The sequence below is a fragment of the Oryx dammah genome, unplaced genomic scaffold, assembly GCF_014754425.2.
Source record: "Oryx dammah isolate SB20612 unplaced genomic scaffold, SCBI_Odam_1.1 HiC_scaffold_25, whole genome shotgun sequence".
Lineage (NCBI taxonomy): Eukaryota > Metazoa > Chordata > Mammalia > Artiodactyla > Bovidae > Oryx > Oryx dammah.
Window position 1 is genome coordinate 2,380,534 of NW_024070209.1, and position 27,363 is coordinate 2,407,896.

General features: G+C 52.1%; 1 protein-coding gene across 1 annotated transcript; it reads right to left on the reverse strand.

Moving 5' to 3' along the window:
• Positions 1-906: 906 nt before the first annotated feature.
• Positions 907-27,363, reverse strand: SNRNP200 (small nuclear ribonucleoprotein U5 subunit 200). The gene is made up of 45 exons (XM_040267575.1): positions 26,266-27,363; positions 25,574-25,737; positions 23,893-24,064; positions 22,827-23,019; positions 22,293-22,348; positions 21,058-21,156; positions 20,272-20,424; positions 20,067-20,166; positions 19,745-19,881; positions 19,087-19,170; positions 18,816-18,989; positions 18,378-18,515; positions 18,010-18,165; positions 17,141-17,311; positions 15,923-16,116; positions 15,584-15,707; positions 14,437-14,586; positions 14,091-14,201; positions 13,178-13,309; positions 12,826-13,014; positions 12,295-12,492; positions 11,513-11,665; positions 11,320-11,400; positions 10,967-11,050; positions 10,270-10,376; positions 10,002-10,120; positions 9,568-9,722; positions 9,259-9,448; positions 8,911-9,084; positions 7,798-7,958; positions 7,303-7,530; positions 6,818-7,009; positions 6,558-6,736; positions 6,270-6,421; positions 5,339-5,447; positions 4,501-4,609; positions 3,830-4,019; positions 3,568-3,732; positions 3,274-3,395; positions 2,887-3,030; positions 2,616-2,792; positions 2,092-2,252; positions 1,926-2,007; positions 1,205-1,297; positions 907-1,122 (listed from the first exon to the last, which is right to left on the reverse strand). Exons 1-45 carry the CDS (start codon positions 26,308-26,310, stop codon positions 979-981), a joined length of 6,411 nt encoding a protein of 2,136 aa, XP_040123509.1. The 5' UTR covers positions 26,311-27,363; the 3' UTR covers positions 907-978.

Consider the following 27,363-nt stretch of genomic DNA (forward strand, 5'->3'; position numbering starts at 1 on the left):
CGACTCTGCGACCCCATAGATGGCAGCCCACCAGGCTCCCCCGTCTCTGGGATTCTCCAGGCAAGAACACTGGAGTGGGTTGCCATTTCCTTCTCCAGTGCATGAAAGAGAAAAGTGAAGGTGAAGTCACTCAGTTGTGTCTGACTCTTAGCGACCCCATGGACTGCAGCCTACCAGGCTCCTCCGTCCATGGGATTCTCCAGGCAAGAGTACTGGAGTGGGGTGCCATTGCCTTCTCCAGGAAATGGCTACCCACTCCAGTACTCTTGCCTGGAGAATTTCATGGACAGAGGAGCCTGGAGAGCTACAGTCCATGGGGTCACAAGGAGTCAGACACAACTTCACACACACAAAACAATATTCCCAGAAAACAACAGAAGGCAAGAATCTGAGAAGAAAATTTATAGATCTGAATCTTGCAACTGCTTTAAGCACCCAGCTGCCACTGCCTCCTTATGGAAGGGGACACTGCCGATCTTGAGAAAGCGCTAACCTGTTGGTTTCCACCAAAGTTCAGTGTTAGCTCTGCAGCGATGCCAACACAGAAGGGCCCACAGGCATAGTCCTGACAGGACAGGGCACCAACACTGCCCTCTGCTGGCTGAACGGGTGCAGCCCAACTGAAGAGCAGCCTCGGCCTCTAGAACTGGCAAGCTCAAGGGCTGAAAAACCAATCCTTCGATTGGGGAAAGGAAACTTTTAATTTGGAATCACTGCAAAGACACATGGTTTCTCCAAGTCATTTTATTAGAACATGTGACTCAAAAGGAACTACAAAGAACATGCCTCAAAATGCTGTACAGAGTTTGTGCTCGACACCTACAGACACTAGAGCCAGGGTGTGGATGGCAAGGGAGCCGGGGGAAAAGCAGGAGGGTGGGGTGGGCCCAGATCTCCACCCCTGAGGTCCCATACACTGCACACGCCCCTAACTCGGGTTCAGCTCTCCTCTCTGTGCAAGAGTGAATGCCTCTGGACTCAATCTGAGTCACTGTCTGTCTCGGCTTCTTTCACATCCACGCTGAATTTGTACTCCTGGTCACACCCCATGTAAGCGTCACTCATGAAATACAGGGTGTAGTTGTGGGCGCCAGTGGCTGGAGCCACAAAGTCGAGTTTCACCTGGAGAGAGCAAGCACAACTCAGGGCCCACTCAGATACCTGCCCCCTCTCGCAACCCACTGGGGCCAGCAGACACACTCACCTTGGCCTTCTGCTGCAGGGTCAGCCTCTTGATGGAGATGAGACTGTTGGACTTGGCGTCTCCGATCACCACCCACCAGCCCTCTTCACGTTTCTGTAGTGACCAAAACCCAACAAAGTCAGTGTGTAAAACCTGATGGCTGTGACACCAGGTAAAAAGTTACAAAAACAGGAAACCAGAAAGCAAGCTTCCAGAATTTTCGTACCAAAAGATAACTGGATACAGGATTTTAAACTAAGGCTTCTCATGTGGACTCAAGTTTTAAGTAGACAAGTGAACTCATTTGTTGGTTCTGGCTCACTTCCTTGTCCCAGAGTACCTTCTCCCGTTTAGTGCCTGACACTAGATCCAAGACTCCACTATCAGACATCTAGTCTTTGAGGCTGGCAGCTTTGAGTTCCTCAGAGACCCTTTTAGGTAAAAGGCACACATGTCAGAGGACAAAAACATGTCAACATGAGGTGAGCCTGCCAGCAGAGTGGATCCAAAGTAGCCCTTGTGCCAGGACTTCCCTCAGGAGCCAGTCACCTAAATTGCCTTAAAGCAAGAAAACTACAGACTTCCACAAAAAGCACTCACAGCCCCCAAATTAACCGCCAGCCTTGTGACATCATCACTGCTCTAGACCTCCCCACGCTGACAACTAGGTGCCCACGCAGCACAGACCCTAGCCAATGGCAGGGCCTCGAGGGGACCCCAGGAGGCCAGTCCCAGCACATACCTGCGGGAAGAGAGGCGCGATCACAGGGCCCGTGACTTCCTCCTCCCGCTCCAGCTGCACCAGCACGACGACTGGCCCGCCACTGTGGGGAGACACCCGGGGCACCATCACAGCTGTGCCCGCTGGGGGCGGACCTGGGGCGGCGCACCTGGCCCGCATGGCTCACCTGCGGATGGCATCCTTGTCCACCACCTCGTAGGACAGCTCGATGTTGGGGTAGCGGTTACAGAAGCGGGCCACGTCCGCGATCTGGCTGTCCGACAGCTGCAGCAAGGCGTTGCGCTCTTCGTCCTCCATTTCCATGATGTCGAAAACACTCTCCACCCCCTGGGTGGGCATCAGAGAGGTCAGGGAAGGAGAAAGCAGAAGGCCGCAGAGGAAACTGGCTCCGGCGACTCATCCTCAGCCAGGTGACTCTGTGAGTACTCTAAACTTCCCTCCCCAGTGACTCCGGGCCAGACTCCAGCCAATGGAGCAAGTCCACTGGCTCCACAGAGTGGCCATTTTTATTCCCATGCTATCAGATCATCCAAAGAACACAGCTCACAACAGTCAGGCTCCCTGGCACCTTCTTGGGTAACACCTTCAGAGAAGCCAAATGAGATGTCTCCCCTCCCACAACCAACCCTAGCGCAGGATGCCTGGCCTCCAGACTTGGCCACCCAACACTGCGATGCAGGCCCAGCTCACCTTGTCTGTGCAACGTTTGATGTGCTCGGAGGTGAAGTGCGGCAGCTGTTTCAGGTAGGAGTCCTTGGACCACATGGCTTGGGTGGCCATCTGGGCCAGCTCCATGGCTGCCAGGGCCGGGCTGAGCCACCCATTGCTGGAGAGGACGTCCACACAGGCCTGGATGAGCCGGATGGCCTGCAGAGGGCCCAGAGAGCAAAAGCAGGCGTGGGCGCTGCTGCCTCACGGGCCGCGCCCAGGCCTCCACGCCCACGGCGCCCTGCCTCCATACCTTGCTGAGGATCTCCTCTGTATCCGACTGTAGCTCGGCACTCAGCTGCATGCGGGACAGGTGAGCCTGCAGAAGCAGGTTGGTCTTGACGTGCGGGTCGTTGAACTTAGGGTTATTCAGCTTGTGGGGGACCTTCTGGGCCAGCTGGAAAGCGGAAGAAAGAGCGGTTGGTGAAGAGACCCGCCCCAGGCCCACAACCATTCCACACTAAGGGGTAGACGACGGCTGTGGGTGGTGGGGGCTGAGATGTGTGTGGAGTGTGTGCAGGAGCTCGGGGCAGGGGAGTGGGTGTTTTCCTGACCCGAGAGCGGGATCCTGTGCTCTGGGTGCGGGGACCGAGTTTCATCCGGCTTGGAAGACGCGCTCCAGAAGCCAAGACGCGCTCACCTGCCGCAGGAGGTTGTCCTCGTGGTGCCGGATGGGGATGTTCTCATACTCGGCCGCGTTGGAGATGATCTCGATGAGCCCTCGCACCTTGGTCTTGGCGTTCAGGGACATACTGAAGAGCTCTGAGAGAGCAAAGAAAGGACATATGGAGGAGTCAAGGCAGGCAGAGGAGGAGCAGAGCGTTAACTGCTGGGCTGGCCCGGCTCCGCCTGCAACGCGGCCCTCTGACAAGCACACGAGGCCCTGGAAGCCTCGTCGTGTCGTCCCCGTGGCGCAGGCCCTGCCGGCCCTCACCGATGGTGGTGTAATTGATGTAATAGTAGGCGGCGATCATGCCCAGGTTCAGGGGCGCCACGTCCATCTCGTCCTCGACGCTGATGCACTTGGACTGCTCCAGGTCACTCAGGGTCTGCTCCACGAGCTCCGACAAGTGGTCAGACAGGTGACGATGGGAGATGCCTGTGAAGGTGACAGGTAAGCAGGGGTGTCCCAAGGAGACGGTGAATGAGGGCTGCACCAACCACCAGAGGATGACGCATGCAGCACCGCCACCGACCCTGCAGGTTGTAGTAATTGGGGTTCTGCGTCATGCGGCGGTACAGGAAGGTCCAGGTGAGGTAGTCCACAGCATCCTGCTTGTTCTCAATGGTCTTGGTGACGATCTCGGCATTGAAGTGGTCATGCATACAGTGGTCCAGGTGAGACTCCACCGGCAAAGGCTCATACAAGAACTTCTTGAAGAAATCCTATGGGAAAGAATGTCAATGACATTACAGTACACAGTCAATGACAGTACAGTCACAAAGGCCAAGGGCAAATATGGCCGCTGTGCAACAGGCACGGCTCATACAAAACGGAAGAAACCAGCTGCACAGACAAGGTGAGCTGGGTCTGGACCTGGAGAGCTGGGTATGTATGCCAGTTCCCCCTGGCATCACTGGTTATTTCTACCATGGAGGAAGGTACACCGAGCCCCAAGGGCGGAGCAAGGCATGAGGAAGACAGACCCAGCCAGAGGGTTAAGATCTCAATACACAGAGTCAACAGCAGTAACAAAAATCAAAGGCTACAAAATTCTACGCAGGGAAAGGCTTGTTACAAAAGCAATGTGGAAAAGAAAAGAAGACAGAGAGAACGTAAAGAAGTAAAGACGCCTATGGAGAGAGAGATTAAAGACTCTGTTCTGAGGCCCAGGCTCGGAAGCCCGCACCAGAGGCCGGGGCTGACCTTCTTGGAGCCCTGGCACATGATGACGCAGCGGCCCTCGTCATCCTGCAGAGGGCGGTTGGCGTGGCCCACCATCTGCAGAACGTCGTAGATGGGGTAATCCACGTACCTGGAGACGGAGGGAGAAGAGGACTCAGGACGCTGCCTCCCGGAAGGTCGAAGAATAAAATGCAGACACAGGGAGATGTGCAAAATCCCAGCAAACCTCTGTGAGTGTGCTCAGGCCCTAGTGTCACAGGTTATCTATACATCAGTTTAGTTTTTAAGTGTCAGAGTCAGGACTTTGTTGCTCAGGGTCTGTGAACCAAAGGTGTTAATCCATCTCATGTGTGTGTGTGTCTGTTCCCTCATGTCCATCTGCTTGCAACCCCATGGACTACAGCCCGCCAGGCCCCTCTGCCCATGAAATTTTCCAGGCAAGAATACTGGAGAGGGCTAACATTTCCTCTTCCAGGGGATCTTCCTGACCCAGGATTGAACCTGTGTCTCCTGCACTGGCAGGTGGATTCTTCACTGTGCCACCTGGGAAGTCAACCCCTCTAATGGCAATAGCCAGATAACTCCATATTAAAGCATTTGATATGTAAGGCAGGCTCCCAAACCTCACAGCCATATAGTTCATGAGTGATCAAGTCCACCCCACTCAACTCCAAACCTAGAAGCAGGTTCAAGCATCAAAAATAAGTCTGCACAAATAAAACTCTAGCTGGGGTGGAATCTCAGCTGGCTATTTATTTCCCTAACACCTTTTCTTCACAATAGTGACCTTCTGGATCTGCAGAGGTTACATTCATCTTAGGAAAGAGGGGCCCGTTAACGCACAGCACACTGGACTCACGCGTGGATCTTGCCATTGTAGTACTGGGTGTCCATGATGATCACCAGGTGGGCGGCCACGTTCATACCCCAGCAGAGACTCCGAGAAGCGACCACCACCTGGATGGCCCCTGAGCGGCAGAGGGGAGGAGCAGACTGAGCACAGGGCCCCCCTGGGTGGGGCAGGACCCGCTGCCTCTGGGGCAAGCAGTGGCGTACCCTGCTCTCCACTTCAGAACTCAGTGCAAAGCTGGGCGGGGACAAGGTTTCAGGACTAAGAGGCTACTGCGGTACTACAGGAGGGTCTGCCTGTCACTGCTGCTCTGCTGGGGGCCTACCCTGCAGGAAACGAGGTCACCCTGGAACAGACCCCCAAGCCCAGACAAAGTCAGGCTCACACTCCTGCCTGACAGGCAGGCTGTGCCGACTGGAACATGCTTCCACCAACTCAGCCACAGGCTGGCCAGTCCATGGCAGCAAATCGAGCTCTGAGGGTGCCCCACATGAGGCAGATTCAGGAATCAGAGTGACAAGTGATTCTGCAGCTCCCTAAGCACCGTCAAAATACTACTCTGCACGAAATGCCCAACGTCAACGAGACACAAAAGCACACAGCCACCCAAGAGAGACACAGAATGGACTCCATCTCTAAAGCCCAACTACCCTGCTGAGTCTGCATCCATGGAAAATTAGGTCTAGAGGCCAAAGGTCCAGGTCTAAAAACCCAGGTTCTAAAAGAGCACGACTTTACGTGCCTGCCTACTTTCTCCTCTACCAAGTAGGTTGTTCCATCTTCATCTCAAGGACATTAAGATCAAATAAAAGATGAAAAGCATTATGAAAATGACGGGTGTGCCTGCTGCCGAGAAACATCACCCACACAGGAAGTGTACTCCACACCCTGCTGACCCCTGGAGCTGGTCTCACTCTGCACCTCAAGGTCTGCTCTCTACCTGAGCTGAAGAGCTGCTCCACCAGGCGCCGCTCCAGGGGGCTGAGCCCCTCGTGCAGGTAGCCCACCCCGTTTAGCAGCGTCTCCTTGAGTGTGCTGTCACTCAGCTTCTCCAGGTATGGGATCAGGTCCTTCTCAGTGCAGTGCAGGAATCTGGGTGGCAGGAGCGCTGACTCAGCCCGGAGCATGGCCACCCCCCCAAGAGCCCCTCCCAGGGGTGCTCGCTCAGCACCCAGCCAGGTGGGGGCTGCCCCACCGCACACACGGCACCTGGCAGTGGGCCACCCACCTTTGGCGCTGGATGTCGGCTGCGCACGTGGTGAGGATGTCGATGGCGGTGAGGCGGGTCTGCTTGCGGGAGGGCACGAAGACGATGACGGGCTTCTTGGGTGAGTGCTTGGTGATGGCGTGGTACACGGGCTTGGCCATGGACAGCAGGCGAGTCTGCGTGTGGCTGATGTTGAAGCCCTGAGGCCAGGGAGGGAGAGGTTAGGAGCCCGGGGAAGCTGGGTGGTGGGGCCGCGCGGGGGCCGGAAGTATGGGCCCCACCTGGATGTGCAGCTCCAAGGGCACGGGGCGCACATTCGGGTGGAAGTTGAAGGTGGAGGTGGCGCTGCAGCCCAGCCAGTGGGCCACATCCTTCGCGTTGGAAAGCGAGGAGCTGAGAGCCACGATGCGGATGGGCCGCTCGATCTGGGAGGAGATGTAGCGCATCCGGGAACAGATGACCTCTAGGACAGGCTGCGGAGAGGAGCGACTCATCACTGCAGGCCTGGGTGCTCCGGCCTCAGCCCTGAGCGCCTCCGTGGGAATGTCCTCGAGAGGATCTCCTAATTCCCCCTTCTGATCAGGGCTCTCCCGTCTCTGGGGGCACCTCTCCCCAGCCAATCTCCACTAAGCTATGCTGGTCTCAAAAACACCTACTAAAAAATCTCAGGTCCTCCTTTTGAGACAAGGGGACAGCCAGAAGCAGCCCCCATCTGTGGCCTACACATAAGGCCCAAGGGCCAGGGCTACAGCGAGGCCAGCCGTACCCCATTCTCGCCCCCGATGAGGTGGACCTCATCCACCACGAAGAGGTTAATGTTCTGCACATTCTTGCGCTGCTTCCACCGCCGGGAGAGGATGTCCCACTTCTCGGGTGTGCTGATAATGATGTTGCCTTTGCCCAGGAGCTTCAGGTCCGTGCTGGTCTCCCCCGTCAGGAGCACCACCTTCTTGCTGAGCCTGTCCTGGAACTTCTCGTACCAGTCCATGTACACCTGGCAGAAAGACGTCAGGGCTTCAGCATCAGCTCATTCATTTGGAGAAAAACCTGAGAGGCCGAACACAGAGACCTGTCGCCCTTTAGATCTCAACCAACTATACCAAGTGACCGGAGAGCTTCCCTTTAGAGTGCAAACCGAGGAAGGCGGCCCCCAGCAGGTAAAACCTGGCCCCAGGTAGCGCTGCAAATTTTAGGGCTCTGAAAGACCTCAGTCTGGACTCAAGATGAGGACGGCTTCTGGGAAAACGCACACAGGACGCACCTGTTCGGCCAGGGCCTCCATGGGGGTGATGTAGACACAGCGGCCCTCCGAGTTCTGCAGCAGCATCCGCAGGATGGCAAACTCCGCACAGATGGTCTTCCCGCTGCCCGTGGGGGCCCCCACAAACACGTTGTCATCGCTGTTGTACACTGTGTTGAACACTGAGAACCGACAGAAAGGCAGTGAGACCCCAAGGGAGGCTCGACGGAGGCCATGTGGGAAAACTCTGCCCATAGGTCCAGAGGCAGCCAGCAGGGGCGAGGGAATGGCACCCCCGCTGCAGGCAGGCCTGCGCCTTCTCTCCCTCTCACCTGCCTCTCCCAACATGAGGAAGAAAGAGACCCTGGTAAGGAGCTCAGGTCTCCCGGAGGTCTGCCGGGGGACGCAGGAGCAAAGGAGGCCAGGGCTCCCTCCTCGCTTCTCCACCGGTCTTCTCAGCGACCAGGGTGCCAAACCGGAGGGGCCTGGCTCCCCACCTCTGGCCCTCCAAGCCCTGCCCACGCCTCCTGGGAAGTGGCTAATACACAGCGAAGCTAAACATCTAACCCCAGCCTTCACACTGGATAAAGCCCAATCCCACTATTCACTAGGGTCTCCATTGGGGCGCCTCTCTCGTTCTCCATCCCTCACCCACAGAACAGGACCAAGACAGCAGTGTCTCCAAAGGAAAACCGTGCGTAGGATCGGTGGGAGGAGGGAACCACTCGGGGTGCACCCAGCCCAGAGAACCTGAACACGGGCCGTGCTCTGGGAACACAGCTGTCATTTCAAGCAGTGAAGCGGAGGTGGCCTCAAAGTCTTCCCACTCTGGCTCAATACTGGAATCTCCCAAGCCTGAGAAACAGCTGTGTACCATAAGACCTGCTCAACCAACCCTCTGCAGGGAGATGTGCGATGACGTGAAGCAAATCTAAGTCACCAAGGCCGGCTGAGGACAGAAAACGCCCCGGCTGCTCCCACAGCTGCCGATGAGCTCCCACACCTGCCGATGAGCTCCCACACCTGCCAAGCCCCTGGGCGCCCCCTCCCTCTCTTCCTGCAGAACCTACCTGTCTCCAGGGGACCTTTAAAGGTCCCCAAAGGAACTACCCGCCTGGAAATGCAAACACCTACCCTGGGTCTGGATGGGGTTGAAGAAAGGAAATTTATCCTGGTAGAGGCTCTCAAAGGCACTGTTTCTCAGGGCAGACACAGGCAAGGGCTGAAGGTCTAGCAGCTCGGTTGGGGGCGGGTACTTCTCTGGCAGGATCAGGTGCCGGAAAGAGACGGGCAGCTGGGTCTCACAAGCTGCCAGGAGAGAAACGGGAAGGGCTGTGAGTGCGCTGGAAACCCCAAGGCAGCTCGCGTGTCACTCTCCCCAGCTAAGGCCAGCCCAGCACAAGGGGCTAGATCTCTTCTCAGAGCCTCAGGGGGAACCTGGCCCTGGGGACCCCACGGGCCCCGTGGAGCAGGCGCACTCACAAAGCCAGCGGTCAGACACCACACGGATGAAGTACTGAGGGGGCAGCGGCTCAAAGACGGGCACGAAGAACGTGATGAGGTGCTCGTCCTGGGCATACTTGGCCTTGAGCAGGAAGTACTCGTGGTGCAGGATCACCTCGCTGTCCACGTCTTCCACAAGAATCCAGAAGGCCTCCGACGAACCGTGGACCTGCCCACCCAAGCACGAGGGACGGGAACGTGAGCCGAGGGGTGGGCAAGGGGGACTCACCCTCCCGCCCCGCTCGCCTCCAGGCCCCGAGGCCTGCGCCCTGGCGCTCCCAGCCGGACCTTCTCGTCCCACTGGAAGTCGGGCGTGACGGTCAGCTCCACCTTCAGGGTGGAGCGCGTGATTGGCTGTAGGTGCACCGACAGCTCCAGCTTGGGGAAGAGGTGGACGTACTTGTGGATGGTCTTCCCCATCTTGGGCATGCGGATGAGCTCGCCTGTGAGGACACGAGGGTGCACACAGCTGCAGCCCAGCCTGATGGCCGTTCTGGCAAACCCAGCCCTGAGGGAAATGGGTGGGTTCCACTCCAGGCATGGGCTCTTCCCTCCACTCAGTGGGGCTCAGGGGATTCAAAACTCCGAGACCAAGGGCAAGGAGCCTAGCACTAATGGGACAAGACACGGAAGCATAGGGGTTGGGGCCAGGAACAGGGAAGCAGGCGTAGGGAGACATCTGAGCTGTGCAGATGAGGAGGGAAAGATGGCTTCCCACACACCTATCTCATTGTGATTCAGGTCGTACAGACGCTCAAAGGGGAAGTTCTTCTTCTCAATCTTCTTCACAACCTCCTCAGGGAGTTTCCGGAATTGGCGCAGAGGGCACATGGACTGCCACCTGTCCAGGAAGGAAAGGGGACCTTCTTGGTCTCAACTTCTACCCTGGTGCCCACATCACACATCAGAGTGTGCGCTAAGGCTTTCCCACCAGGCCCTCAGCCTGAGGACCCCCAAGCCAGGACCAGCTTCCAGCTCGCTGGGACTTACATGCGTTTGTCGATCATCTTGCAAAGGTTCAGGGTCTTATCTGTAAGCTGCGCCCAGCCTCGGTTCAGGACAATTTCAAAGATGGCCCGCATCAAGCGGCCAGCCGACTGGGGAAAGAGGAAGCATTTCCTCTGTTAAGTATCCACTGTCCCCAGACCTAATGAAGCCCCTCTACACACAGTGTAATCACCTCGAGCTTAGATGTAATCAGACACATCAACCCAAAAACCAAGTCCCCCAGAGATGCTCGGGGACATGACAGAAATGGGGCTCGAGCTCACTGCCCAGTATTTAACATACTGTTCACTGCATGACTTTACAGTTTTTGGTCCATTTAGCATTTAGGATCCTAGCAAGTGTAAAGATGCTACTGACTTGCCCTGAGGAAAAGACAGAGTAGCTAATAAAGCCTTTGGCCATTTCTAGGTTTATTTAGGAGCCCAGCAGTTACAATGGGAAGTGCTTCTCTGCAGAGAAGCAGACATGTGGAGCCTCCCAGATCTCTCTGATGGCCTCACCTTCCCAAGAGCTCAAGATGAGCAAAACAGAGTATCCACACCATACACACAGCAGCCAACAAGCCAGCTGAGGCAAACTCAGCATTCTTCTCCCTTGCTATTATTAGCCTCCTTTCTACCAGACACACAGAGCACACAGGGGATAGTAACATATCAGGGCAGTACAACTCCACCCTCACCTGAGTAACGTAGACCATGTCGGCCATGAGTGCAAAGCCCTCCAGCTTCAGCTGCGAGATGAAAGCCTGGAGCAGCACGTTGATCTGGAAGAAAGCAAGAAGGAGGGCGATCACTGAACCATCCAAGGTGAGTAACGTTGCTGCTCTGGGCCTCTGTGCCAGGTAAGATCTAAAGCTCTTCATCTACAGACACTGAGTAACTGATATTCCATGCAGAGAGAAGATGTGAGAAAGATGCAGAGACTGGGAGAAGGGAGCAAGTTACGAAGCACAAGCCCAAGTTCCAGGCTCATCTTTTAGAAGATGAGGAGAACCACCTGACTCTGTCCCGAGCAGAGAGGAGCTGGGCTCACCTTTGCACTGGGCTCCTCAATGCTCTCCTTAACAGGGATGGGCACCCTCTCCAGCAACTTCTGCAGCTCCAGTTTCTCCTCCTGCCACAAGCAGGACGCAGGTCAAGGAAAAGCCCAGAGATCAAGGAGAGAACCATCCAGCGACCTGGTGGTGAGCACCAGCTGCCCGTTTCCACATGCTGGGTGGACTCACCTCTCTCACAGTGATGTTCTTGAACTCTGAAGACAACGAGAAGACTCGGAAGAGCTCAATCTCGCTCAGGGTCGGCTTTAGAAGCTGGTTGTAAGTCTGCACCGTATCATTGGTGATGTAGTAGTGGCTAGCTATACGGCCCAGTTCTGTCACCTGAGAAGAAGGAAGACTCAATTCAAGGCTGATCATTAACGAGCAGTAACCTCTCACTGTGGACAAGAGAATGAACTCAGAGCAATACAAGTGCCTGGCTCATGTGTGAGAAGATGGCACAGGGATTTCCCTGGTGGTCCAGTGGCTAAGACGCTGAGCTCCCAATGCAGGGGGACCGGGTTCAATCCCTGGTCAGGGAACTAGATCCTGCATACCCCAGCTAAAAAATCCCCCATGCCACAACTGAAAAGATGCTACATGCTGCAATCAAGAGCAAAGATCCTGCGTGCTGCAGCTAAGACCTGGCACAGCCAAATAAACGTATTTATTTTTAAAGAAAGATGGCCCAATAAGCTGACCTACAGTGACCTGATGCCCACCGAGAAAAGAGAGCAGAATCACCTACCACAGCTTAAGATGTAGAAAGGAGGCACCAGCAGGTTGTACACCACTTTAGAAACTCCTAAGTTCAAAGAGCACAGTCCAATATTGCCTGTTTTTCCACCCTTCCAAGCAAAGGGTAAGTAGACAGGCAGGCCTCCAATCAAAAAAGAAAGCCATCTGAAAGGCTGTCTCCAGGGGCTGCAACTTTTGTGGGGATCTGTGCCTCCCTCCCGTGGCCCACGCACCTGGAAGTTGCCCGTCTTCTTGTCGTACTTGACCAGGTTGTTCTTATCCAGCATCAAGGCAGCGGTGTGAACCAGATCCAGCCGGCGCTGGTCCAGCAGTGGGTCTCCCTTGAGGTCGTCGTGAGAGATGCCATAGAGGGTCGGGGACCGGAGCATTCGAATGTACAGGTAGGCGTAGCCCAGCCAGTTCACCGCATCCTATCAGAGACAGAACGTGGGTCTCTGCATGCAGAGCTGATGTCCACATGAAAAGCTCCCATGGGGACTTCAGAATTAATTCCCAACTATGAAACTATGTCTTACGCTGCCTCATGAACGTTCATATTTCATTCTTTAAGAACACAGTCCTTACTGAGATTTTGGCGACAAGGGGAAACTGTCGCAGACCCGAGAAGCCTGAAAGCACGCTTACACGGAGGATGTGGTGTCCAGGGCTGGAGGGCCCGGGTGCCGACGGCCTGCACCACCGCACTCCTGGTGCCCCGGCCCCTCTGGAAAAGGCCAGAGGCGCTGAGCACAGAGGCTGCCCACCTTTGCGTTCTGCACGTTCCCCAGCACGACCTCAGCGTTGAGCATGTCGGGCAGCTTGGACACCATCTGGCTCTCAATGGGGAGCTGCTGGTTGAGCAGTGACAGGTAGTACTGCAGCTCCCCATGGGAGGTGATGAGGATGCCTTCGCCCTTGGTGTCATACTGTGGCCGGCCTGCTCGTCCCAGCATCTGGGTGGAGACAGCAACCAGAGGGCCACGGCTCAGAGCTTCCGGCTCCTGACTCCGGGCTCCTACACCACAAACCTCACCCTCCACCTGCCACCTTTGGGGTATGCTGGCATCTTATACACAGCATGCTTTTCCCATAAGAATAAATTCAGAAGCTCCATACTTGCAGGATGTCCAGCGCTCCTAGTTCAGTCCAGCGGCCCTTCTCCGGACTGTACACCTGGGTGCCTTTGATGATGACGGTGTGGGCAGGGAGATTCACACCCCAAGCCAGGGTTGCTGTGGAAACTAAAACCTACAGACCCAAGGCAAGGCAGTAAGAAAATCAGACCTTGCCACCAAGGGTACCTATCCTCAACTTCTCTAAGCACCTGGACTCAGGGCATCTAGTAGGACTGAGGTTGGTCCCATACTTGTCAATGAACATCGGAATAAAGAGGAAAGGAGTTTTTGGGTTCCTCATCTCTTCCAGAATCAACATTTCAAAGTTCTAGAGACACTTAAAGAGGCAGTAATGCAGACCTATCTGAATCAAGGTTGTGTTCAGTCACTCAGTCGTATCCAACTCTTTGTGACCCAATGGACTACAGCCCGCCAGGCTCCTCTGTCCATGGGATTCTCCAGGCAAGAATACTGAAGTGGGTTGCCATGCCCTCCACCAGAGGATCTTCCCAACTCAGGGACTGAACCCAGGTCTCCCACATTGTGGGTGGATTCTTTACCGTCTGAGCCACCAGGGAAGCCCAAATCAAGGTTACTAGACAATTAAAACTACAGACTCTCCTGAGGGAAGAAATGAACAAGGTCCTGACTTTATGGGGCCTTGTGTGGCAGTATCTGGAGTCACCCACATCCTGGCTTTGCTGTGCTTCTCAGACGCTTTCCTAAACTTCCTCAGCTTCCCTCACGTATGATGGGAATTGCTGGGAGAGGCGGTGTGAAGTTCCACTGACTGTACCTACCACAGCCCTCTGACCTGGGCCACCCGGGCCAGAAACAACAGAGCGCCAGGCACGAGCACGCGGCCCAGTCTCCAACGTTTCCAGCCTCCTTGCCTGAGCTCTGCCCACCCTCACCTGGATGTGTTTATCAGCGAAGAGATCCTCGACAAGTGTCCGGTCAACTCTGGTCATGCCTGCGTGATGGATAGCAAAGCCATAGGGCAGCAGGTCCTTCAGCTCCAGGTTCTGGGCAGCAGAGAAAGAACAGGTGAGGAAGTGAGCCTGCCAGAGGGGACTCTCCTGGAGAGGAAGCAAATCTCCTCAGCCAAGACGCTGCCCCTCGCCCAGTCCACAGAGACACAGGCAGTCACACCCTGCCCTGTGAAGCAGCACCGAAAGGCAGCCCTGGAGCACGGCCCGGCCGATGCGGACTGAGCCAGCGACCAGGGAGGAACGAGGGACCCGGGCCTAACCCCCTCACCTTGCACTGCTCAGCTTCTGTCCGGAGGACCTCTGTGGAGGCCGAGCCCTCTCTCAGAAACAGACCCAGCGTGTCCTTCTCCAGGCACATGTCCCGGATGGCCCTGGCTGTCTTCCCGGTCTCCTTCCGGGAGTGCACAAACACCAGTACCTGAAGAGGAGCCACAGTCAAGGGACACCGCTCCAACAGCCACCGCCCTGGCCCCGGGGAGTCGGCAGCAGGAAGCAGAGGCTGCACCATTAGCAGGCCAGAAACTGAGGTCTTCAAGTGGGGAGATGGTAAGAACGCACACCGGCTTGGAAGCCTAACGGAGCCCTCAAGACCCTAAGCAAACAAATCTGGCTCATGACGAGGACGAGGGTCCTGTTACTAGGAAACCCAACTAACTCCTAACACTTTGTCTTTAATAGCAAGTTTAAATATACTATAGATGAGAATTCAGGAGTCTCAATTAAAAATTTGTGTTCAGGTATCTGATGAGATTCTAAACAGTTAAGAAACATAACAGGCACTGGCCTATATAAGTGGACTTAGTAGAAAACTAGCACCATTTGCAGGAAATAAAAGCTGTCCAAGTCGTTCTTGCCAAGAAAAGATTTGTCTCTTCCTCTAAATCCTTATGCTTCTTTTTATGAGACAAAATACACAGTGTTCAACTAAAAAATTATATCACACTATCCAGCAAAATGCCCTTTCACTAAGTTTCCATTTTTATCTTTATTTTTAGAATATTTTTAGTGTAAGCCACTCAAATCTTTCATGGAAGAAACCCTGATAATCTACATAGACTGCTTATCTGTGCATGGGGATTCCTTTTCTGGGTGTTTTATAATTACAGATTCAGTTTCTTTAATGGTTATAGGACTATTCATGTTTTATCTATTTCTTCAAGGCTGTTTTGCTAGTTGGTAGTTTCTAAGAGACTAGCTCACTTCTTTAAGGTTGTCAAATTTAAGTGTAAGGCTGTTCACAGTATTCCTTTAACAGCCTTTCAAATTCAAAGGTAAGGGATTCTGCAGTAATATCCCATTGCATTTCTGGTACTGGTGATTTGCTTTGTTTTTTTCTTTGTCTCTATCAGTGCTGCCCAATTATCAGTAAGTCAAAAATTCAAAGAGGTCAGGAGTGACAAGAAACCATGACAGACCTGATTTTTTCCAGCATGTTCCATGATTTTCTCATAGACAATTTCATTCATGATTTGGAAACGCTTGATGGCTTTCTTCTCCGTGATGCCCACATATGTCTGTTCTAGAGGCACTGGGCGGAAGCTAGAAGTTGAAGAGTCAAATCAATAAGACTTTGGCACAAAGCACTGAATAAAAAGTCCTTTTCACTGCCAGGGAGTGACAGGCCTCTTTTAGGATTTATACCACATCAAAACCAAGGGCCATTCTAAAATTCGAATCTAATAGAGCTCCTTGGCAAAGAAGGAAGACATCAGGAAGGTCATCCTGCTTAACCTTCTTCCCGCCTCTTCTTTTACCTGTTGTCAAAGTAGAAAAGGCCCTTGGCAGGATCTACACGTAGAAAGGTAGCCACGTCTTCATAGTTGGGGAGGGTGGCGCTAAGGCCAATGAGGCGGACATCCTCCTGGGTCATCTCAATGTTCCGGATGGCCCTGGCCACCAGCGCTTCCAGGACAGGGCCTCTGTCATCGTGGAGAAGATGGATCTCATCCTGAGCGATGGGAGGCGGCAAATTACCTTTGGGGCCAGAGAAATGAGGCCCCCTTTCCTGAGAGTAGTCCCGTTTTCTAAGTACATAACTACCATTGCAAATGAAAAGGACAAGAAAAGGGATCCCAAGCCAGGGAACCTCAAAGAATGAGACAGTATTCACCGTGAAACATCCCGGCAAACGTGCTCTGAGCACGAGCTGCTTTGCTCCAGTTCAGTGGAACAATGCGTTACGGTCAGAGAAATCTGACGCTTGGGTAAATGAATTCCCACTCACCTCAAAGACAGATTTCTTTACTAAAAATGAAGCTTCTGATGAGACCAAATTTGTATCAAATTAAGTTTCACCTCTAGGCAGTTATCTTTACCAAGAGCAAACAATTTGATGTATCAAATAAAGAATTCACATAGCCTAAGGCAGTGCATCCCAAATCTCAGCAGGCATTCAAAGCATATGGAGACCTTACTAAAATGCAGACTGTATATTTCAGTAGGTGGGAGCATGGCAACGGACTCTGTATTTCTAACAAGACTTTGAGTAGCAGGCTCTAAGCAGGGGTTGGCCAACTTTTTCTTGAAGGCCAGAGAGTCAACATGTAAGGTCTCCTTTCTGCTTCCCAGGAAAACCTAAAGAAATTACTCTCAGACTGTCGTTCCTCCCTGGGGGCTTCTGAGTATTCAGAACACCGTATTCTGACTCCTACTCATTCCCTCTGAGAAGGGATTACTTATAAAGCCCTTTTAGTTCTGGGAATATGCAAGCAGCTTTCTAAATTGTCTGTCTACATTTATTTCAAAATATTTCAGACATAAAAAGCCACAAACGATACGGGAGACATCATGCCCCTGCTGGGAAGTGTTTCCACTTCGTGCAGACCCTCACTTAGCAGAAAGAGCAACGCTGACAGCAGCTGCCGTTACAAAGGCCAGTGACAGGGGACAGGCCCTGAGGAAAACAGCGTGAGAGCCCGGCAAGCCCTCCTCGCTGGCCGGTCTCCATGTCCGCACCAGGGCGCCCTGCTCACCAGGATGACGAGCCGCACGAGCTGGGTGTAGGTGCGTTCCCCACCCTTGCGGGTAATGATGTCCCACTTCTCGGGGGTGCAGACAATGATCTGGGTGGCGCTGATCTCCTCCTTACACAGCTGGTGGTCGCCAGTCAGCTCCGCAACAGTGATGCCATATGTGGCCAGGCGCTGGGTGAAGGAAAGGCACATCAGGAAAGAATGCTGGGGGGCGGGGTGGGGGCCGGACTCCACAGTCTCTGTGAAGTCTGAGTGCCGGGTGTTAGAGGCAGGCATCAGCCCTTCAGAGAAATATCAAGTGTATGAGATCAGTGATATGAACGCTCATTTCTAAAATAAATCTGGACTTCCCTAGTGGTCCAGTGGTTTTGACTCTGTGGTTCCACTGCAGGGGAGCTAGGTTTGACCCTGGTCGGGGAACTAAGATCCCACATACCACACAGCATGGCCAAAAGATAAAAATTAGTAAAATAATAAAGATTATCTGGGAGCTCTAAACACAAGAGGGGGAAATGGAAGCTTACAGAAAACAGACCTGGAGTAACATCAGGTCTGTTACCAAGCACTCATGTGAGTGTTTCATAAATATTCCAATAATGCAAATGAATCCAGCTGCAGAAAATGGCTAAGAGGAAGAGTAAAAAAATAGTAAACCCTTGTTAAAGCCCAAAATAGACCCAAGACTTTCTTACTTCATAAACACTCTATATGGGTCAAGCTCCACCTTTGAAGGAAGAAAGAAATACCACATGAGATGTTCTGGAAATGCAACACGAATGTAAGGCGAGAAGCAGAGAAGCACCAGAGCTGTCCCCAGGACTGTGAGAGCTGCACCCAACACGTTCTGGAGGGAAGTTCTACCCTCTTACCTTTCCAAAACTGCCCACCATCTCCTGCACCAGAGACCGCATGGGAGCGATGTAGATGATCTTGAAGTCATCCACGTTGATGGTGCCGTCCATGTTAATGTGCTTCCCTATCTCTCGGAGCATACACATCAGGGCCACGTTGGTCTTCCCGGCACCCTAGAGATAGGGACCAGAAGGCCTGGTACCTAGTATACTCATTGCCCCAACTTCCAAGGGCTTATCACCAAAACAGAGTGTGTCCGGGCAATTTTATCTTACCATTTAACACCTCTTCCGCCAAAGGATACAAAATTAAGGCATAAGGATGGAGAGGAACCTAAAATATATACCCCTCTCCACAAGAAAAAGGCAGGCAGGGCAGTGCTTACTGTAGGAGCGCAGAGCAGCAGATTTTCATCCGTCTCCAGGGCGGCACGGTAGAGCTTACTCTGGATCCGATTCAGCGTTTTGAAGCCCTCAAAGCCAGCCTGGGCGTACTTGGGCAGCTTCTCCACTGGAAGAAGTTGCTAGAAAAAAGAAAGGTTGTGTGCATCATATTAGCAACATCCCTGAGCACACCGTGGCTTTGCAAGATTACACTTCCTGGAAAGCTCTGTGTGTAACTCTCCTCTGAAGGTCAGACCAGAGAGACCAATACTGTCCCCTGGGCTCAAAATCAAAATGGGAAACCCGGCAGCAGCTTCCACCTCTGAAATAAACCTACAAGACAAGTAAAATCTACAAGACAAGGCCACGCGGAATGGGTTGAAATACAAACTAGAAGGGAGGCCAAGTGAGCAAAAAACTGAGAAGAGCAATTCCCTCACTTCTTCAGAGCCGAAGGGCTTGGGCTTCAGGGCAGGCACGTGCACCTCTTCATAGCCCTTGCGCTGGCGCCGGAAGGACCCGTCAGGAAGCTGGCAGCGTTTGTTGGCCATAAAGTGGCTCCCCTGGGTAAATACAAGGTCCTCCAAGTCCAGAACCTGCCGTGGAGCCAGTGCCTGGGAGTATGTGAAGAACAAGAACACAGAGCAAGTGAGCAAGCTGTGCAAACCAGTCTCCACCCTCCACGGTCTTGGACATGACCCTGGTCCCTACCTCTCCGCCCTGGTCCAGATCCATGGTTTCCAGGTCAGTGTCCATCCGGGACTGACGCACTCGCTCTCTGCGGGACCGTTCCTCCTGGGGTGGGGAAGACAGAAACAATAGCAACAGTTCATCACCACCCCAGCTTCTTGCCCTTTTCGGTCCCTTAGCTGATCTTGGCTCACAGGTACTGACGAGCAAGTCCTGAAACAGCTGGCCCTTTATGTTCAGACACCTGCCATGGGGACCACCAGAATGATGATATCAAATCACTTTCAAGGGACTATACATAGTCTAGAGGTCTCAAAAGTCAACATTCAACACCCAGCACCAAGGGCTACCCCTGAGGGGCAGAGTGTGGGTTCTGTGTTCAGCAAACACGTGTTGTGTTACTGTGCTGTCAGCAGACACGACTTATTGTGTGAACAAAAAGAGGAAGACCCAGGTGCTGGTGATGACAGCAACCGGTCAGCGGTCTCTCAACCACACCAGCGTGAAGGCACTGGTTCCATTCCGCACCGATGACCACACTCAGAGCATCTGGAGAAACACATCACTTCTTCAACTTCCTCCTTTAATAGGAATGTGGCTTTATGCTATAATTTTCTAACTGGTGTCTCTTTTCCAAAGCTAGCTCAGCAATTGGAGAGACAAACAACCCAGCCCTCACCCGGATCAGATCCTCCTTCTCCGTTTCGTGCAGCTGGTAGAGGAACTTGGACAGCTCTGGATCAGCCTCCATCTTTCCCATGATCCTCTCCTTTTCAGCTTCACTCTGTGCACTGGCCAGCAAGGTACAGTACAAAACTGCCAACAACAAAAGGAAAAAAGGGAAGATGAGATATATAAACAACCTTCAACCTCGGGGCAGAAAGAAAAATGACCAAGTAGGCTGTGAAAGCAACACAACCTTCATCTCTCTCTCTCTCTCTCTCTCTCTCTCTCACACACACACACAGCAACACACACAGAAGGGTCCACAATCTACTCACTCATCATCCTGTGCTGACGCAACACCTTGATAAAATCAAAAGTGTTGAAACCGAGGAGCAGAACCAGCTGGTTCTCACACTCCCGGTCGTCGCTGGCCGTCTGCAGAGAGAAGGTAACACCACAATTAAGGCCACAGCCACCCGCTTCCTACACTGCCCCATCTCCTAAGCTACACAAGACATAAAAACGGAATCCTGGCCGTACCTTCAAAATCTCCAACACCTCATCTGCCTTCTTCTGGGACACAATAGCATCATCGTAGAAGCGACTGAGCTGCCGCTGAAGCCAAAAGGCATCAATGTCCCGAGGGTGCAGATCCTTCTTCTTGGAACTCATCAGTTCCCCTGAGGCCACAAGCTACGAAGGAACCAGGCACTGGGCTCACCCTGTTGCCCTCTGCCCCAAGCGCTTTCTCACCATCCTGCAACAAAGCTCTGCAGCCTACTCACAGCCTACCCTCGTCTGAGGGCTTTCTGATGAGAAGCACGGGATGGGGGGAACCCTGCTATATTGAATTCAGAAGCACACCAGCCCAAGATTTCATCAACACATGCCTTTCAGAAGCAGGCTGCATCGACATATATACAATACGTGGGTAAAAAGACAGCTAGTGGGACGTTGCTGTCGAGCACAGGGAGTTCGGCTCTGTGCTCTGTGATGACCTAGAGGGGTGCGATGGGATGCGGGGTGGGAGCAAGGCTCAAGGGAGGGGACATATGTACACATATAGCTGATTCACGCTACTGTATAGCAGAAACGAACACAACATTGTAAAGCGATTATCTTCCAATTAAAATAAATAAACCACTTACATGGCGGCGGGGAGTGACTGAAATCTTATGAAAATCAAGACACTACACATTTATTACAGCTCACCCTATAAAAGGGTAGCTCAATAAACACTACATAAGAGGACCAAGGTACAGGAAAAAGTGCTACACCCAGAATTCACCCGCACGGCGGCAACTGGCAAGAGTAATCTACACTCACATTAGCTGAGAGGGTGCAGCGCACCACGGCCTCATCCCCTTCCATGTCGTCGTCAGATGCCTCTTCACGAACCTCCCCGTACACATCTTCATCACCTTCCTGTGGAAAGAGCCCCAACCCCAGCGCATGATCTGAAGCTGATCCCGGCATCCCCAAAGAACCTCTCCCTTGCATCTCACTTAAAAGTGCACTCCAGGGTTACAGCAAAGGCGTCTGTGGTGAAACCAAGCTTACCGGAAGCAGGGTCAGCCTCACTTCAGAGCACATTTAATGGAAGGATAATACAGAAGCACGCACGGGAAACCACACAGTGACCAGGAGTGTGGAGACCACACTTCACATGCTCACTACTGTCTTTACTCACATTGTACTGTGTACTGAGCACAGGGTCATGTTAAAAGCAAGTCCTTGGTAATAAGCATTTACTCTATGAATAAATGCTCTCAGCAAAGCATTCTTTCAATTTGTTGCTACTTGAAATCATAAAATCCATTAACTATTACAGGAGGGGGCTTAGCAGTCTTCTGTTTCAATCATCTCATCTGATAGATGGAGACACTGAAGCAAAATGACCTTCCTGAGATATAAGATCAAAACTCAGCCCTCTTGGCTCCCAGGTCAATGCTCTTTCCTCTGACTCTCCTGTGCAATCCCTTCAACCTATCCTAGTTTATGATACTGCAAAGTCAGCATTAATGATCAGGAGCCAAACGCACCGAGAATTCAAATGCAACTCTGCACATTTCTGTCAAGTGTTCCACTGGTTCCTATTTTTATTTATAGTCAAGAAATCCTAATTAGATGGTAAACCTCAGTTGCTGCTGCAACTGTTACTGCAACAACCATGCACAAAATACAGGCACGTTTTTGGGCAAACGTGCATTCTTTTGAAACTGGCAGTAGTACTAAAAAGAAGAAAATTAGCACAATACAGTGAAAAAGCACTAAAACGTGACAGCATATTCCACAATGAAATATACAGTATACTTTTTTCTTTTTGCTGATCCACTTGGTTTATCGTCAATTATACAATTAATATAAGTTCAAATTTGCTTTACAGTATCAAAAGATAACCACAACAATTTCTCAGCAAAATACTATTGATGCCCAAGTCTGACATCCATACAACACCATAAAACTTATCTGGCTTAAGTTAGGTAGCTTCTTTACACTAGAAGTGGTCCCCTCACCATAACAATTTAAAAAAGACTAGTCTGAGTTTGTTTATCACTTACCTCCTCATCAGACTCAAACTGCACATTCACACCATATGTCTCATCAATGTTGTCGTCTGAAATAGTAAGGGATTAGAAAAAGACGACAAGGAACAGTTGGTGAAATGAAGCACTTGGGAGCCAATTTCCCCCCTAACTGCCTGACGTGCCTCTCCTCAGGACAGACCTAAGGTCTAAAGACTCACAAATGATCAACAACAGACGGTCTTCTGCGCTGCCACCTTGAGGCTTGCTCCAACCTGCCAGCTTCAGACACAGCTCTGCCTCCTCAACCACTTGCACCCCACCCCCATCCAGGCGCTATCCAAGTTTTCTCCCACATCCCATACAATAAAAGGGCTTCAGAGTAAGAAATGGTGGCTGGAATCTAGGGATTCTGGTCTCCACCAATCATAACTCCTCCAAAAACACCGAATAGGATATGGGACCCTTTTAAGGCATCTTTCAGCTGCTTTAATGACTGAGGCTAGAAGATCATGTTGAGGGGTCAACAAGCAGCCAGGTAACATGGTCTGGACACCAAGAGCTCCTTACCCATATTCTGGATCTCCTTGTCTCCACCATAGTCTGTGATCTTTTTGCCCAAATTTACTAGCACATGGTATCTGGTATCATCTGTCTGACCGAGCAGCAGATCAATCTCCTTTCTCCTTTCCTTGTCCCGAAGCTTTTCATTCTTTAAAACAGCGAGAACTTCATCTGCTGCCCCACAAAGAATATCACGTGGCTGGAGGCAAAAAAAAAAAAACAACTTAGACGAGACCAAGACAAAGAACATCACTGATGGGCTTTACACAACAACAGGATGTGGACAGCCATATGTCTCTCAAAGCCTGCACACCAGGCTCTGATTATTTTCACTCAAGTTAATGTAAAAATGCCACCAAGAGTCACACAGTTGAAGGGAGACCCCTCTGCTTCAAAAAAAGACTACAATCAAAAAAACAAGGGGGACTTCCTGGTGGTCGAGTGGTCGGGACTCCACACTTCCACTGCAGGGAGAAAGTGTTCAACCCCTGGCTGGGGAACTAAGATCCCACACGCTGTACAATGGAGCAGAAAAATAAATAATTTTTTTTTTTTAAAAGACAGAGCTTGCACAGCCGTCTGCCACATTCCTCTAGATGACAGAGGCACTTGGCAGTCCCGCCCTGGCCCACCGAGCTTTTGGTAATTCTCACTCCTCACCTCCTCTAGCAACCACCTCACCAGAGTCTCTCAGAGACTCACAGAGGGCCTTAATCTAATCACGGACAATCTTAAGAGCGCAGATTCCGAATACAGACTACCTGGGCTCATACCCTAGCTCTGCCAAACACTACTTCCATGACTTGGGAAAGTTACTTAAGTATCCTTTGCCTCACATCTCTCCTGCAAAATAAAAAATGAATATTAATAGCACCTGGCCACAGAGTTACCAAGACTGAAAGAGAGAACACACATAAAGTGCTACGTCACGTAAAGTGAACACCAGCCACTTCTGCATATTGGTTTGGCCCACACAGGAAAAATCCACAAACAAGGTTCCTCTGGGGCCTCCTAGCTATGACTACTTCCTCCCTCTCCCAAAACACGTGGCTTCCCCCTCTGGCTGCCTCACCTGGTCCCCAAGGGCAGCCTGGATGAAACTCAGCAGCACCTCATAGGTCTCCCGGGTCTCCTTGGTCTTGGGCTTATAGATGATGCCCACCATCTCATCGATGCCCTCAGAGAGCAGAGTATAACCCTTCATCTTGTTGATGTCGTGCCGGTCCTCATCACGCTTTCTTCGCCTAACAAACACACAGTATGACACTGAACAGGTAGAACCTTCCCTGCTAATGGTAAGACTAAGGCAAGCCCACCCTCCTCTTCTCAGCTTCATGATTCACAGGTAGTGTTTAAAACCACAAATGTGTGCCTCAGCAAACGATGCCCATCTGGCCTCGGTCACTTGCAGGAGTATCTCTACGGGGCACAGTAAGAGCAAGGGAACCCCCTGTCACCCTCTCACTAGATGCACTGCTTGCTATGAGACATCCTCCCCGTTCATTTAAAAAGACAACCCTTTCTGCTTTGTATCACAACATTGTATGATCGGATTTGACTAGTTTTCATCCCTCAGACACATCTTCCTTTCCCTGCCAAAGACCTGGAAAAGAAGTCATACTCTGCAAAATGGAGGACCAATGATATGTAACTCATCTCAAATATAACCACTTTAATCAAAACTGGACCTATGAATTTTTGAGACTTCATCATGGGACAGGTGATGATCAGATTCAAAGGATAACCATGAGATAAAGTTCAATGATTCTTTAAAGTCTGGAAAAATATCCCCCTTCCCCAAGGTAAAAAACCAACTAAAAAGCAAAACAAAACACCAGCCTTTCACGCTCAAATAGTAGTTTATAACAACAAAAGAAAAAGCGGGCAACAGCAAGCAAAAGAAGTAGCGGAAAGTCAGTAATAGAAGGAAAGAGTTACTCTGACAAGAGTTTACCAAGAGTCTTGAAAATACCATGAAGAAAATTAAGATCTCTCTATGGATGTTATGACCAACCTAGATAATATATTCAAAAGCAGAGACATTACTTTGCCGACTAAGGTCCGTCTAGTCAAGGCTATGGTTTTTCCTGTGGTCATGTATGGATGTGAGTTGGACTGTGAAGAAGGCTGAGCGCCGAAGAATTGATGCTTTTGAACTGTGGTGTTGGAGAAGACTCTTGAGAGTCCCTTGGAGTGCAAAGAGATCCAACCAGTCCATTCTGAAGGAGATCAACCCTGGGATTTCTTTGGAAGGAATGATGCTCAAGCTGAAGCTCTAGTAATTTGGCCACCTCATGCGAAGAGTTGACTCATTGGAAAAGACCCTGATGCTGGGAGGGAGGGGGGGCAGGAGGAGAAGGGGACGACAGAGGATGAGATGGCTGGATGGCATCACAGACTCGATGGACGTGAGTCTGAGTGAACTCCGGGAGTTGGTGATGGACAGGGAGGCCTGGCGTGCTGCGATTCATGGGGTCGCAAAGAGTCGGACACGACTGAGTGAACTGAACTGAACTGAACTGATGGATGAGAAACACATGCTGGAAAAGGGTCTAAAAGCTGTTTTCCACTTCAGGTACACTTGTTAAGGCCAAAGAATCTTTCAATTCTTATGTTGTTACCTTCACTGAGTTGTCTTAATGCCACTGATGGCTCATCCTGCACCAAGCAATTCAGCAAAACCACTGCTCAAATACCAAGGGAAAATGGATTCTGCATCTGAAGAAAAATCATTTTTTCCCTTTGATACTCACTTAGCTCTTCTTTCCTCTTGCATCTGTGGTTTGGTTCGTTGAGCCTTATCTCCCATCCGGGTGCCCTCCAGCTTCCCAACCAGGGACAGCACTTCTCCTGTGGGTTCATCCCGGCGGGTCCGGTCAATGAGAGAGCGATCAGCTTGGAGGACAAGATTCGAGTTCTGAAAAGACCACAATATTATTGAAGCTCTGAGGTAAGCAGGACTCAACTCCTATATCACAGGGATGCCAGCTGACAGCAAAGGAAGAATCTGAGCGACTAAGTGTCGATAATCACTAGTCGAAATAAAAAGATGTGTTCCTTGAGAAGCGCATCGTATAATCGGGCATGAGCAAAGGGCAAACAAATCAATAGAACAATCACTGCTTCTAATACTGCTGGTAATAACTCCCACGTGGGCAAAGTGTCGGGCACGTTGGGGGTGACACATGGAAGGGGGCGGGAAGAGCGCTGACGGGCCTGGGACAAACACTCCTAGCAGAGCTCTTGGCCCACGCCGGTAAGAGCTGAGCCCCAATCACCAGTGGGGCTATTCACATCGCCGTGTACCCCCACCTTCGCCAGGTTCTAATTTCTCCTCTGCTTTCGCGGTTCTCGCGTATACCTTTAGACTGAAAACCCCCTTCCCCAGCCTCCCGCTCCCTATCAGACTCCCCCGCCCAGAGCCCTCCGCCGAGCCCATACGCACCGCTTTGTACTCGTACTGCAGGCTACGGGCGGTTACATCCGCCATGGCCGCGGCTGCTCAAGAGTCTCAGAGCTCCGCTCCCCGGGCCACACGCTAATGAACAGTGCCGGGACGACGCAGGAGGGACGCACTGCGGTTGAAACAGAAAGAGCAAGATGGTTTCCCTTCCACTTTCGGGTCGGACGCCGGAAGTGCAGGCGGGAAATAGACCGGGCGCCTGCGCTCCGGTTTGGGACCGGCGAATCCTGGTACCCTCGAACGATGGTTCCGGAACCACGGCCCGCACTCTCCTGGGCTCTGGCCTTCGGCTCCCAAAGACTCCCCACATCAAGCGAAACGTATGCCTGCTTAGCACCCTATCCTGTCCCAAGTGCTTTTCTAACCCTTTCTTCCTCTGGTAACAGTCCTATGAGCTATGCAGGCTAATGAGCCGGATTTCTGGCTGAGGAAACTCGCACCTTGCAAGAGATTGAACCGTGTGTGTGTGCGTGTGCGCGTGCGTGCGTATGTGTGTTATCTTCCTTTCGGTTTTTTCTCTGTATTAAACAATTGACAACAAAGCTCCGTTCCTCACCTCCCCCCACCTAGAACCCATGCTTCCGCGACCCTCGTTCTGGGCACCCAGGCGACTCCCCTTTGCCCCTAAATGCTTGTCACGTTCTGCAGGAGGGCCCTTTCCAAGGCCCCAGGAACATCAGTGAAGGAAGTAGCTGCCCTCCCGCCGGGGCCGACTCGTTGAAGACAGTGACTTAATTTCTTCTCCAACAATGAAGCGCCCCCCACCCCCACCCCCCGCCATGGAGAGGGGCAAGAGGCACCTCTGCCCTCCTACCACTAGTCAACCAGTTCTGCCCTGTAAAAAAGACCCTGATGCTGGGAAAGATTGAGGGCAGGAGGAGAAGGGTTAGCTACACAGGATGAGATGGTTCGACGGCATCACCAACTCAGTGGACATGAGTTTGCGCAAACTCAGGGACATAGTGAAGTGTAAGGTCGGACCCCGGGGGCCATGATGGGCCGCCCCTCTTCTCCCTCCCGCTGGCGAGAAGGTCCCTAATGGAAGGAGCCTCCCAGATCCCGGGGACCAATGACAGCACA

Coding starts and splice junctions, on each gene's coding strand:
- SNRNP200 (XM_040267575.1), bottom strand. CDS start 26,310: ATGGCGGATGTAACCGCCCGTAGCCTGCAGTACGAGTACAAAGCG. Junction 15,708..15,922: donor CTTTTCTACTTTGACAACAG/GTAAAAGAAGAG, acceptor TTCAACTTCTAG/CTTCCGCCCAGTGCCTCTAG. Junction 7,959..8,910: donor CAACCCCATCCAGACCCAGG/GTAGGTGTTTGC, acceptor GTCGGTTCTCAG/TGTTCAACACAGTGTACAAC.